The sequence below is a fragment of the Etheostoma spectabile genome, chromosome 7 (assembly GCF_008692095.1).
Source record: "Etheostoma spectabile isolate EspeVRDwgs_2016 chromosome 7, UIUC_Espe_1.0, whole genome shotgun sequence".
NCBI lineage: Eukaryota > Metazoa > Chordata > Actinopteri > Perciformes > Percidae > Etheostoma > Etheostoma spectabile.
In genome coordinates this window covers 11,189,237-11,202,545 of record NC_045739.1, presented here as the reverse complement: position 1 = coordinate 11,202,545, position 13,309 = coordinate 11,189,237, and the positions used below count along the sequence as shown (strand labels likewise).

The 13,309-nt window shown below is 40.4% G+C and overlaps 2 protein-coding genes across 6 annotated transcripts in view; one reads left to right on the top strand and one right to left on the bottom strand.

Moving 5' to 3' along the window:
- The window catches only part of dip2ba (disco-interacting protein 2 homolog Ba), a 61,006-nt gene extending 54,502 nt beyond the window's left edge, over nt 1-6,504 (top strand). For 4 of the 5 annotated variants that reach the window (XM_032520480.1, XM_032520478.1, XM_032520479.1 and 1 more), the window contains 13 exons: nt 143-266; nt 429-550; nt 1,173-1,284; nt 1,681-1,790; nt 1,940-2,070; nt 2,152-2,320; nt 2,764-2,934; nt 3,247-3,308; nt 3,424-3,481; nt 3,613-3,687; nt 3,938-4,112; nt 4,428-4,551; nt 4,694-4,946. In XM_032520480.1, the coding sequence (XP_032376371.1) occupies nt 143-266; nt 429-550; nt 1,173-1,284; nt 1,681-1,790; nt 1,940-2,070; nt 2,152-2,320; nt 2,764-2,934; nt 3,247-3,308; nt 3,424-3,481; nt 3,613-3,687; nt 3,938-4,112; nt 4,428-4,551; nt 4,694-4,946 (1,686 nt within the window). Of the gene's footprint in view, nt 1-142; nt 267-428; nt 551-1,172; nt 1,285-1,680; nt 1,791-1,939; nt 2,071-2,151; nt 2,321-2,763; nt 2,935-3,246; nt 3,309-3,423; nt 3,482-3,612; nt 3,688-3,937; nt 4,113-4,427; nt 4,552-4,693 lie in introns of all 5 variants that reach the window. The other variant, XM_032520476.1, reaches the window with a different exon arrangement.
- A 3,278-nt stretch (nt 6,505-9,782) lies between these two features.
- LOC116693303 (transmembrane protease serine 11D) overlaps nt 9,783-13,309 on the bottom strand; it is a 5,843-nt gene continuing 2,316 nt past the window's right edge. The window contains exons 3-5 of the mRNA XM_032522191.1: nt 11,933-12,210; nt 10,147-10,289; nt 9,783-10,066 (exon numbers count right to left, since the gene is read on the bottom strand). Coding sequence (XP_032378082.1) covers nt 9,830-10,066; nt 10,147-10,289; nt 11,933-12,210 — 658 coding nt within the window. The 3' untranslated portion in view covers nt 9,783-9,829. The remainder of the gene's footprint in view (nt 10,067-10,146; nt 10,290-11,932; nt 12,211-13,309) is intronic.

Genomic DNA, 13,309 nt, shown 5'->3' with positions numbered 1-13,309 from the left:
CACACACACACACACACACACAGAGGATGTAACACATAAGAACAATGCATACTTGTTTTTCTTTTACTTTTGGTAATGGTACTAACGTTGATCCATTTTGTTGGACGTGAGTTCATGACTACTTTCTCTGTTTTTGCTGTAGGGGGTGGCAGTGTGCACAGCCACTTGTGCTCAGCTGCACAAGAGAGCAGAGAAAATCACAGCTACCCTTATGGAGAGAGGAGGCCTCAACACAGGAGACAATGTGGTGCTGCTTTATCCCCCAGGTAAACACACACATACACACAGTCCTCATCATTGTAGACAGCCATCTTTCCTTTTTAGTCATTCATTAGTCATTTCATAAACAGTACAGTGGAACAAGTACAGCTGTTTAATTTGCTTCTGTTTTAGTTCACAAGGTTTCTGTCTGTCTTTTATTTCTTCAGGTATTGACCTGATAGCTGCCTTCTATGGCTGTCTTTATGCGGGCGTCATCCCTGTGACAGTGAGGCCGCCCCATCCACAGAACCTGGCTGCTACTCTCCCCACTGTCCGCATGATCATCGACGTGAGTGCATACCACACCACCATTTTGTAATTTACGGTGCTTCTGTTATATAGTGTTTTTCAATCAAGCATTACCAAAGCATTTGAATTTCCCTAAAGCTATAGTGCGTACTTTCTGACGCCCCCATAAGGAATTCAAAGTAATGACAAAAAAAATATCGGCATGTCCACATGATACAAGCCTTCCATGACCGCGCGCTGCCCCCCCCCTTCAGAATGTTATTGACATCCATTTCGGCTTCTCACGCTCGCCATCCACTCAAAATGTAACGTTTGGCCGGCTTGCCTGTTGTTTTGGTGGATTAAGACTATCTTAATTAGCTTTGTAGAAACTCACTTGGCAATGGCTTGAATGTAACAGACGTTATTAAAATCAAAAAGTTACACACTAAAGCTTTAAGCAAGTAACTGAGTCCTAACCAGATTCAGTGAAGGAGCTCTGCTCTTGAGTGACAGTGATTTCCCTGGATGACAAATAATAGAATTTCACCTCAGGGATCAATAAAGTTTTATAATAACGAAATGTCCTTTTATCTGAGTGAGGCCTCAAATGGAGGATTTGTACCAGAGGTCACTGTTAAAGCAATACATTAACTTCTTTATATGTTTGTTTGGTGTTACAGGTGAGCAAAGCAGCCTGCATCCTTACCACTCAGCCTCTCATGAGGATCCTCAGGTCCAGGGAGGCTGCTGCCAGCGTCAACATCAAGACGTGGCCCACTATCATCGATACAGGTGCTGAAGCTCTGTTCACATTAGAACATCTTAGAGGTGTTGTGCAAGCCGTGAAGCAGCTGACCACTTGTAATAAATGTGGCATTGTAGGACACATCTCTGGAAGCATACAGATTTAGCACAAAAACTTGAGACCAAGAAACGTGTTCTTTTGGCCACAAGATTTCCTGTTTGCCTAACTTTGAACATGTTGGGGAAACCTAATGTGGACTAAAAACTACTCCCTGTAGGCCTACATGTTGTGACAGAGTTGGTGCTGCATATGACAAATAAAAAAACATGGAACAAATATGAAAAAGGGTTGCAGCACAGTTCCCAATAGCAAACAATAACACTTACAGTAAGATATTTTGCCCTTTATGAAAATAACAAAAATATACTACGCTCTTCTCTCAGATGATCTTCCCAGAAAACGGCCTCCGCACATTTATAAACCTCCTACAGCTGAGATGCTGGCCTATCTGGACTTCAGTGTGTCCACCACAGGCATGCTAACTGGAGTCAAGGTAAACTACTCTCACATATCAGGTATAACATGAAGCAGCCACTTTAGCCAGAGGGACTTCTAGGTCGATTTGCTCTTACTGTGTATGTTTAAAGACAGCATTCAGTATTTCTTAAGAAAGTTTAAATTTATGTCTTATTTTTTTGTCAGATGTCCCATGCTGCAATCAGCACTCTGTGCCGCTCCATTAAGCTGCAGTGTGAGCTCTACTCATCACGCCAAATAGCCATCTGCCTGGACCCATACTGTGGTCTGGGCTTTGTCCTGTGGTGCCTCTCCAGGTAACACACACACACACACACATAACATGCCTTTTCTGTAAATGTGGTGTTGTTGCTGTAGGGAGTGTCTTTTTTGCCCAGTGTTTACTCAGGTCACCAGTCCATCCTTATCCCTCCCCTGGAGCTGGAGAGCTCGCTGCCTCTGTGGCTGAGCACGCTCAGCCAGTACAAGATCAGAGACACCTTCTGCTCCTACTCTGTCATGGAGCTCTGCACCAAAGGCCTGGGCACCCAGACAGAGATGCTGAAGGTCAAAATCACACTCATACACACCCAATGTGGTTCCTTTAAAAGTATTGCTCCGTCATTTCTGTCATTACTCTAATAATAGCAACACACGTAAATATGATGCACAGGAATCTCATCTGCTGTGGAGACAGCTACAGTATTAAACACTCATTATTTTTCGGGCAACAGAAATTGAGGAGAGAAAGACATAAATAGAAAAAGGAAACTTCATTACATTGTCAATACTTTCAGACCATTCAAACCAGATCAAGCTGCAGGTCTTCTTACCAATAAATTGCATACTTATTTAATGTTTACTGCATTTAGAAGTTTAGATCTAAAGTCATAGGTCTGGTTCTTGTTTTTCAGCATAGCTTAACATCTCAAAGCACTTTAAAATAGAAATGTCCACTAATGCTGAGTTCATTTTTCATGTGAATAACCTTAAGCTGTACATGTCTCCAGGCACGGGGTCTGAATCTGTCGTGCGTGCGGAGCTGTGTGGTGATAGCAGAGGAGCGTCCTCGCCTCGCTCTAACGCAGTCCTTCTCCAAGCTCTTCAAAGATCTTGGCCTGTCGCCCCGCGCCGTTAGCACCGCCTTTGGCTCCAGGGTCAACCTGGCCATTTGCCTGCAGGTTGGTTTCATACGGGACACACCCTCAATTATCTTATGAGTTCACACTTTCCCTAATTCAACTCATTCTTTGTCGTATGCATTTTAAAAAAATAATTTTTTGTCAAAAGTGTTTAGTCTTGTCCTGAGACGTGTTCTTATGTCCCAGTGTATTGTTTGTTAATTGTATGAATAAAAATATTTGATCACAATATCTTGAACAATTTTATGATCATTAAAACACATTTTTACTTAACATGTGCATGTTTCTATATTCAGCTGTACAGAACTCTTTTTCTATAACAAGTATTTGTTTTCCTCTGTAAAACCTCAGGGCACTGCTGGACCAGACCCCTCCACTGTCTACGTTGACATGAAGTCTCTGCGCCACGACAGGTAAGACTGGAAACAATTGCAGTTGTCACATGATCCGCCCGGTGAAAACAAACATGACGTGTCGGTCAGATTGGACATTATAATTTACAGACTGTTGTTTATCCGCATCTCTCAGGGTGAGGCTGGTAGAACGAGGAGCACCACAGAGTATTCCACTCATGGAGTCTGGCACGGTAAGCATTGATTATTGACTGAAAAGATGTACTGTATGGGTGCAATGCTCTCACTGGCCACAGACCCAGACAGATAATACAAGTGGTTGTAATATCTCTAAAGCTACACTCACACTATGTTCTCCTCTAAGATCCTACCAGGAGTGAGGGTCATCATAGTCAACCCGGAGACCAGAGGCCCACTGGGAGATTCACATCTTGGGGAGGTAAGTGGGCAGAGAGGATCATGGGATCCTGATATTTAAACATTTTATCTTTTCCTCTTTTGATTCTGCAACATATTGGGTGGTTTCACCAGCACAGAGCGACGTGAGCGCAGCTATTCAACACAAAAATCAATTCATTTGAATGTGATCTTGGATTTACTGTAAAAGCAATACTTTAAAAGGTCACACACAAATGTAAACACAAAAATACCCCAGGCCTCATTTGCCATTTTGTTTTGTCTCTGTTCAGATCTGGGTGAACAGCCCTCACAGTGCCAGTGGCTACTACACCATCTATGGGGAGGAGAGTCTGCAGGCGGATCATTTCAACACAAGACTCAGCTTTGGGGAGCCCCACACTCTTTGGGCCAGAACGGGCTACCTGGGCTTCATCAAGAGGACTGAGCTCCTGGATGCAAGCGGAGGTGAGAGGACAGTGGAAAAAAGGTTGACTTTATTCACTGCCTCTTTTCTTTTTGTTTAGTTTACTTTTAGTAGAGTCTTGAGGTGGATGATTTCAATAACATACACTATCATTATACATTATATACACATTTGTTTATATATATATATATATATGCAAAAAAATCAATCTAATATCGGTATAAAGCAGTTGTCACAATTGATGATAACTAGATAACAGTATAAACAGTAAAAAAGGCAAAGTGTCTTACATATGTATTGTCAGAACCTAGTTAAGTCCATAACTTTAAATAAACTTTTGTTCCTCTCCGCTACAGATCGTCATGATGCCTTGTTTGTGGTGGGCTCTCTTGATGAAACGTTGGAGTTGAGGGGGCTACGCTATCACCCCATCGACATCGAGACGTCTGTGTCCCGAGCCCACCGCTGCATTGCAGAAAGGTGAGGCTCTTCAGTTGGTCACTTTTTAATGATACATCAATTTCTTTACACTTACTGAGAAAGACCATAGCCTGTAGTTCACACAGTAACACGGAAACAATGTGACCAAACACAATTCATATTTTACACTCTTGCCCCTCAGTGCTGTGTTTACATGGACCAACCTGCTGGTGGTGGTGGCGGAGCTGAGCGGATCGGAGCAGGAGGCTTTGGACCTGGTGCCCCTCGTCACTAACGTGGTCCTGGAGGAGCACCACCTCATCGTCGGGGTGGTGGTCATCGTGGACCCCGGGGTGATCCCCATCAACTCCAGAGGAGAGAAGCAGAGGATGCACCTGCGAGACTCCTTCCTGGCAGACCAACTGGACCCCATCTATGTGGCCTACAACATGTGATTCACCAACTGATGAGAATGCAGAAAACGGAGCCAGGCTCTGGGAATAGACGTGAGGGAGACGGACTTGCGGCGCGCGTTCAGTAGCAACCCCGACGTTTAAGCTCAGATACATGTTCAGAACACCAAATAATGTGAGAATGCAAGTATTGTAACAAGAACGCGCTTCCCTCTCAGAAACTGTTTCTTCTTTGCTTCCACCTGCTCAATCGCTGCAGTCCTGGTTCACTGAGATCTACTGAGTGGCTCTTGATAGTAGATCCACCCGTCAAATGGAGGATATATGATGTTGATCCTCTCCATGCATCCCACTTCTCCTTCATTGCTCCAATTCATGTTTTTAAAGACATTTTTAATTACATGCTTTCATAAAAAAAAAAAATCCTCCCCTCCTTTCATTCCTTGGTTGATATCCTGAACCACTCATCCTCGTGTGCTTCTTTTTTTTAACCCCAGGCAGGATGGCGCACTGGAACTGCTGAGAGGAGCTTGAACTGTCACCCTCTTGCACTTTTAGTCTTTGCACCTCTTAGGAGCTTCCTGCCTACCTGCCTCATGGGGGACACCCCCCCCCCCCCCCCCCCCCCCCGTTCGTTTGCTGCTTTCATGAGAGCAAATCCACATCAGTATTAAAAAGTGCTATCAGGAAGAGCAGATTACCTTCTTCTACTAGGTGCGCCTCGGCTCTCACCTCCCATCACATACTGGATTTTCCTGCAGACATGCTGTCGGCATTCATGCGTTACAAAATGTCCTAAAGAAATACACTCAAATTATTTGTGGATGTGGGGAATGAAAGATTTTGCTTCTTAAACATAAAAACCTGGATATTAAAGGTGATCATTGACGGGCGGAAACAGATTAATTTTTTGGTGCAAGTTGTTCCGTTAGTTAGTCGTTATGTTTGTAAAGTACTAATACATTTGTTCAAAAGCACAGATTTTCTGAAGAAGAGTTGAAGCAATTACTGGTGTTTAGGTGTGCATGCTAATGCTAATTTGGAATGCAAGCAATATCAACATGCAGGCCAAAAAAAATTAAAAATGAATAAAGGATAAAGGATAATTTACCAGTTTCATGGCGTGAACTGAAGCGAGCCGCTAGCTTTCGGTCTGCCCGTAGTATCTCACATTAAAGCGAAGAGCATCTTTCACCTAATGTTAGCGTTACGGCCATTTAGATAAACGTAGATCATCAGAAGACAAGTCAGTGACTTGTATTGCACCATGGTGACGTTTATGATTATGGACTGTTGAATTTCTTAAAAGATATCAAAAACGAGGACATAACTTTGCCTTACTAAACCTTTGGAACTTCAGTACTTTTTATGTTCATTACCTAATTTCTAGCTGTACTATAAGTGTATGTAAAGGACTATTCCACTTTTTTCATACGTGGAATAAGAAGCCAGTTTATAACTCAATAGACACTCGTATGTCATTTTTTAGAAGAGGGGGGGTGTGTCATTCTTTTTGTGAAGACGTTTGCTGTCATGCCTTTCTCATTTTATCATTAACTTTTAAACCAATTCTTTCTGAATGTCTGTAACACTGAAAAAATTGAATTAGGAATGAATAACACTCCGTAAGCAACCCGTAATTTAAAAATGGCAGAATCCTCCTTTATAAAAATGGAGGTAATAAATGAGGGTCAAGATGTTGTCTGTATACTGTATTTTAGAGGTCAAATATTACTGGTGTTAATGTGTAACTTTGTCGACAAGAACTTGACTGATCTTTCATACTTGACAGCATTTTTCTGCTTTGTTCATTTAATGGTATCACATTGCAAAAGAGAGAAAAAAGTTTCGGCAGATAGTTTTGGCAGTAACAATGTGCACTTTCCCAATTTTGTGTGTGTGTGTGTGTGTGTGTGTGTGTGTGTGTGTGTGTGTGTGTGTGTGTGTGTGTGTGTGTGTGTGTGTGTGTGTGTGTGTGTGTGTGTGTGTGTGTGTGTGTGTGTGTGTGTGTGTGTGTGTGTGTGTGTGTGTGTGTGTGTGTGTGTGTGTGTGTGTGAGAGAGAGAGAGAGAGTGTGAACAGTGATATTTGGCTTTTCTCGTGCAACAAGGTTTGTCTTTTTTAAGAAAATTATCCCAGAATATTGAACCATTTTTTACATTTCTTTTATGTCGCCGCCACTGTATTTTAATTCTTTCCATTCAAGATTGGAATCAGATATGTTTTATAGGGGTTTCATTAATATTTTCCTGATATCTTTCTTTAAAACTGCTCAACTTCTGCAAAGAGCTGTTTTGATTTCAAAGCAGCTTGACTCAATAAACCACTTTTCATTCAGTGACAGACACTGATGACATGTGTATGCGAGCCAGTATCTGGGGCACGTTGGAATTACACATAAATAACAAAGTGAAGCTTCTGAGCTGCTGTGTGATAAATTCTCTGTTGCTCCTCTTTGACTCTGACGAGTTTTAATAAAGTTTTATAATGTCATGTTGGCCTTCAAGCCTTTTCAATAGACATTGGTGCTATTCCATAAGGGAAAGTTGACAGACTTTTGTCCTCCAATGTCAGAAAAAAGAAGGTTTCTTCCTGGACGCCCTTTTTGTGTGAAAATGAGTCATTGTTTTTCCAAGGCAACATTTCACTCACTGCTCGGTTCTAAAATTGGTCGTCATCGCCAGTTTTCATCAGCTCTGAGATTTGATGAAAACTTTCTCAACAGGCAACTTAACATGGACAATGCAACTCGACATGTCCTACCATTTCCATTTTAATATTTATTTTAGTTTTCAAGTTGTCGTGGTGTGAGGAATGACGTACATTTCAAACCTCCAAAGTGATTATTCTAAGCACAAAATGTAAATGTGAGGTAATGAAATTAGGATATTTCACACAAAAAAACTCAAGGGCCCACAATGTATACCTCAACGACTGTCTGTTCACTATGCATCGTCGAGCTGCAGCAAAGACATTCTGAACTAGTCAATGGTGCGATAACTTCTAACATGTCTTACTTGACAAAAAACACTGTCACACTGTCATTGGATGTGTTTCATGTCAAATAAAAAAAAAAAAATCTTTGTCAGAATTTCTTGTGCTTTTTTTTCTTATTTTCCTTCCAAACATCTGGAAGTGTGAGCAAGATTCCGGTAGAACTATCTGCTGCAGTAAAGGAAAATAGCATCTTCCATCCACCAGGTGGCGGTCTTAACTACTTTTTTTTTTTTATTTGCTCCCTCTGAATTTACAAATGTTCACATAAACAAAATTACTACTAGAATTTCTCACTTTATATTTAAAAAAAAACTTTTGAAGTTTTTTCTTTATTACTAAAAGGTATCTTATTAACTGGCTGACAGGTTCTTCACTAAGAATTAGTGGTTTTGCATGTTTTATTCACCCTATCTGCTACAAATACGGCTGTGTTTCAGATCTATTGATGTGTTTTTTCCAAGCATTCTTTAAGTTGTGATAGAGTTTCAAGAAACTGCACATTGGTATCTCACTTTCCCTTTTTTGGGGGATTATCAATTTTTATTTTTTTAACAACATACGAAACATACAAGTCGCAACATGAACACCCCCCCCCCCCCCCCCCCCCCCCCCCCCCATGTCATCACCATCCACCCAGACAAAAATCAAAAAAAGATAATAACTACAATATTCAAGACCATTCAACTAAATAGACATTTAATGTATATAGTATATATGACAATACCATAAGCCCATCATTCACGTCTCTCACCAGCGCAAAGCTTCTTAGGAGCTGTCCAGAAAATTCAGGTACTTTCCCTATTTTCTAATATAGACGTTCAATCTGGCAAACTGTTGATTATAATTTTTTTAACTGACATTTTTCAAATGCCGCCACCCTAGCCATCTCACAAGCCCACTCCTGGATCGACTACACCGCTTCATTTTTCCATCCCCTTAACATAATCTGTCTGGCTATCATTAAACTAGTCTGGACCCAGCTTCTTATGTGCTTATCTATCCCGCTAAGGATTGACCCATCTCCCAGAACAAATAATCTTGAGCTGAATGGAACCAGGGTCCCTGCAATCCGACGTACTGTAGGTTATCATGTATCCCGGTCCAAAATTCCTGGAGCTTATTACAGGACCATAGGACAAGTAATTAGCCATCCCCTGTCACTTTCAAATTCTCTTGATTATTTTAAAGCTTGAATAGATAAAGCAAGTGTCCTGTTGGAGGAGGATAAACACCAATTTCACAACCTTGCAACCTAAATGTTTTTCTGATTAATGGCTTATAACTGCCTAATACTTAGAGCCAACTTATAAACCCTCAAACCCTCTATTAAGTGGGCCTAATAAGAAAGTGTAACCAATAATACTAAACATAAATAAATGTCAATGTTCCTAATTTAATAATAATGACATTTTGTTACAATACCATTGTGTTTTTGTTACCATACCACTAATGTAACTCGCCACTAGCCTCAAATATATCATGTGTTGCTACAACAACATATTTGTTCAAGAACAAACATGTTGATTTTCTTCCTCCTTATTATTCTATTGGAAAGATTTTTTCATTCAAAATATTCTGGTTTCTGACCTTTTTCCCTCTTCTCTTAATCGAGTTGAACAAAAGCAATGAGTGCTTACATTATAGAAAATAATGAAAAATGAATAGCCTTGTAGATAATGCAAGTAAAAAAATACCTTGTGAAATAACAAAAAAAGTCTAACTTTTACAGAAAATGTTCATGTTGTAAACCACTCAGAGTATGACGCTGATTGAGAAACCATTAGGCCATGAAACACGCTCTCATAGACACAACAGGCAAACCCCGCTGACTGGTACTGGTATGTTAAAGAAATTCATGATGAGTTAGTGGAACAGTCTGATGTACGTATATTAGCGGTGATATTTATTGCTGACAGACGGCATGATGATTCAGAGCAGCATCACAGCAGCACTGAGCAAAGCTGAGATCAGTCTCGTGTTCAGTCTGTGTGCAGCAGACACTGATGCTGTCCGACTCGCCTTCAGCCAACCTGCAAACCTGCTGGTTCTGGCGTACACCCCCGGCTTGTGAGGAAGTCCGCACTCGTACCCGAAGCTCGTGACTCCGACCACATAAAACCTGTCCTCGTCCTCGCTGTAACACTGCAGGGGCCCCCCGCTGTCACCCTGAGGCACACACACAAACAGCAGTCATGTCTTATTGAAATGAAATCTGTAGCTTGTAGCGAGTTTAAAAATGTCATTACCTGACAGGAATCAGCCGCCCCGCTCTCCAGTCCAGCACAGATCATGTTTTCAGTGATGATGCCGTTGTACCAGGTGATCAGGTTACACGTAATCCTGTCAATGAGCTCCACCTCAGCTTCCTGCAATCTGTCCATCATCCTGCCTGCAGTACATTTACCAAAATGGTTCATTACTTATAAAGAGCTAAGCAATTATATATAGGTGCAACATTTCAAAACACTATTTTAACCCACTATTTAGCATTTTTAAGCCGTCAATAAAAACATTACATTTTAGATTTATGGTAATTTTAATTTTTGGCCAGGTATCCCTTAAAAGGGAACTGATGAGGTCTGGTTACAGGTTTTGGGGAGTTCTACTGCAAATGTGAAAAAAGTTGTACAAAGCATTTGGTGGCTTCAGACGGAGCTGCACAAAGTCTGATAAATTGTCTCAAGTGATGTCACTTGAGTCAGCTGTTGCTGCATGCTAGATTCTCAAGGCATTAGCCGCTAGCATAACACACCCAAAGCTGTACAGATGAGTAAATAAAGTCAAGTTGCATTGTGGGTAATCTCTATAAACAAATATCTGAACATAAATGCAGAATCTGTAGGCAATGGGATAAGGTTATGGTATCGGAAGAATTCTAGTTTCTGATTGTAGTCTGTTTGTAGTCCAAGTAGTTTTGGCCAATCGTGTTTGAGCTGGCTTTTGGTTGCATGCAGGTGAACAGTCCATGTGGAGAACCAAAGAGGCAGAATGCATTGGCTGTAATGCAATTTTGGAACCCCTCGGTTATCGTCTGCCCCGTATGTCCGCTGGCTACACCAGAACAAATATTGGCTGTTGCCACCAGAAGCTAAATTGTTGTCAGACCCATAGCTGATGGGTTCCAACGTTGCAATGTGGGAAATGTAGTTGCCAGGTTTGGAAAAAGGAAGAAGAATATGGGGAGTATCTTTGTATATAATATCTTTGGTTCTCCTCCTTTTGTTAAACTGTCCTTCGTGAGTCTGACATTGTTATTAAAGTGCAATGCTAATTTCTCTTCTTTAATGATTATTATTTCAAAATACTTTTTGGTTAAGTAAAGGTCATTGTGTCTTACAGTTTTTTTTGATTGCTTTGGTACTATTTACACAACTACTTTATGTGAAACAATTTCACAACTTTTAGTACACAACTCCAAACTTCTCCCACTTGTACACAGCTAGTCTTTCATTTAAAACTTGCCATTGTGCATTCATTTGGATTGTAAACATCTCTCACTACACAACCATTGATTAAAAATATAGGTTTTTGTGAAATGTCATGAGAACATATGGTTTAATCGCCAAAACCCAACATAAGGATATCTTTTCAGTTTAGTCATTTTAACTACCAGTAAATCTGGTAACAAAACAATCCAAGATAAATGTTTAAAATCGCCGTTAGAGGTGTAGAAAGTAATATGCAACCGTAGTGTGAAAGACAGATTAGAGTTTCATTTACATTACTCAACATGAACAGAATCTATAATTTCCAGAATATCTATCCTACGTGTAATCAAGTTGTGATCAATGTAGACATCCTCTACAATCGTAGAGTATTTACAGGAACCTCTGAAATTACAGCCATTTTGAAGGTCTGCTTTGAAAGTTGTGAGGTTTTACCACCTACTTGCGATAATAGTACCAAAGCGGTTAAAAAACTATAAAGTTGTACCTTTCTCTTTCCCACTGAGTCTGAGTTAGTCAATGATTCAGGGTTTACCATCACGCCTTTCATAACAACGCCGCAGAATCAGTGAGTTTTTAAACTAACCTCTGTAACTGGGGCTCCCCCATCCACTGATAAAACAGTGGCTGAAGTTGAGGCTGAACTCATGAGTCAGATTATGAGGAGTGCAGACAGGTTGGACGTGGTCAGTGAAGTTAAAGGGAGAGCTGAGGAGCAAGAGTGTCACATCGTTGTCAGACGTGACGCCATCGTAGTCCTCGTGCATTTTGACTTCCCTGATGGAGCTGATCTGGGTTTTATCTCCTGGACCAGATAGCACATTAAGTCCTGCCACCACACGGAAATGGCTTTTGATGATCCGTCTAGACACAGAACAGAATACATGTGACTGTTTATGACTCTGACTGCCTTTGTCTTTGCAAACCAAGCCACCTATCCATTCTCCCATCTTAAATAGCGGACGCATGTTGGTTTCATCAGTTCCTATGAACTGGCATTCTTTATTGAACATGTTAAATATAATGTACATATTGTAAGAGTACACAGATCTACTATACATTAGGGCTGGGTACCAAATCCATTACTTATTAGGCACCAACCAAATTACCTCTAATGTGTTGAGTATCGAAAAATGACTTGTCATTCAATACCCAATTTCAATACGTACGTAAGGATCCCATCTCATCAGCATCAGTGAGTCAATAAGCATGCAGCATGCTTCTACCACAATCTAATAATGTTGGTGATTGACTGTCTAAAAGACAGCAAAAACGTTACGTTACGCATGTAAGAGCTGAAAAATTAAAACATTGTGCTGTAACATGTAATGTTATAATTATTGTTGTATATAAAAATTGGTATTAAAAAAGTATTGTTTGGGAACTGGTATTGAAGTCAGGGGAATTGGTAACGGTAGCTCATTTTTTTGAATGATACCAAGCCCTACTGTACATGTACACACACTTATAGTCTAACACACATGTTGAGAGAAGAAAAAAATGTCAAATATGAATTCTTCTGAAAAGAGAAAAAGTAAATAAGCAGCTCATAGGTGGAAATCACACTGCTACAATTTGGGTCAAACTAGGCCAAATCACAGTCGCATTTCTCAGTCTGAATTCATGATTGAAATAAAGTTTCATCACTAGTAACAGTCACCAGTTTATAATGGGTAATCTGTGTTTTGCAACCTAGCTTCTATCTGTCTAATGTTACATTTAACATGTTTGATTAACTTTTCACAATTAAATTTTCATTGGTGAAACACTAATACAGAGAACAAAAACTGACCATAAATCTTTGTAAAATAACACAAAATTAGATATCTGTTCATATGGACCTCTTGTTGCTAGGGGCGGGGGAAAAAATTGATACAGCATAGTATTGGGATATTTTCAGTGGTAATACTGTATCAATACACATGCACCAAGTATCAATCTTTTATTATATATGTGTTGGTCA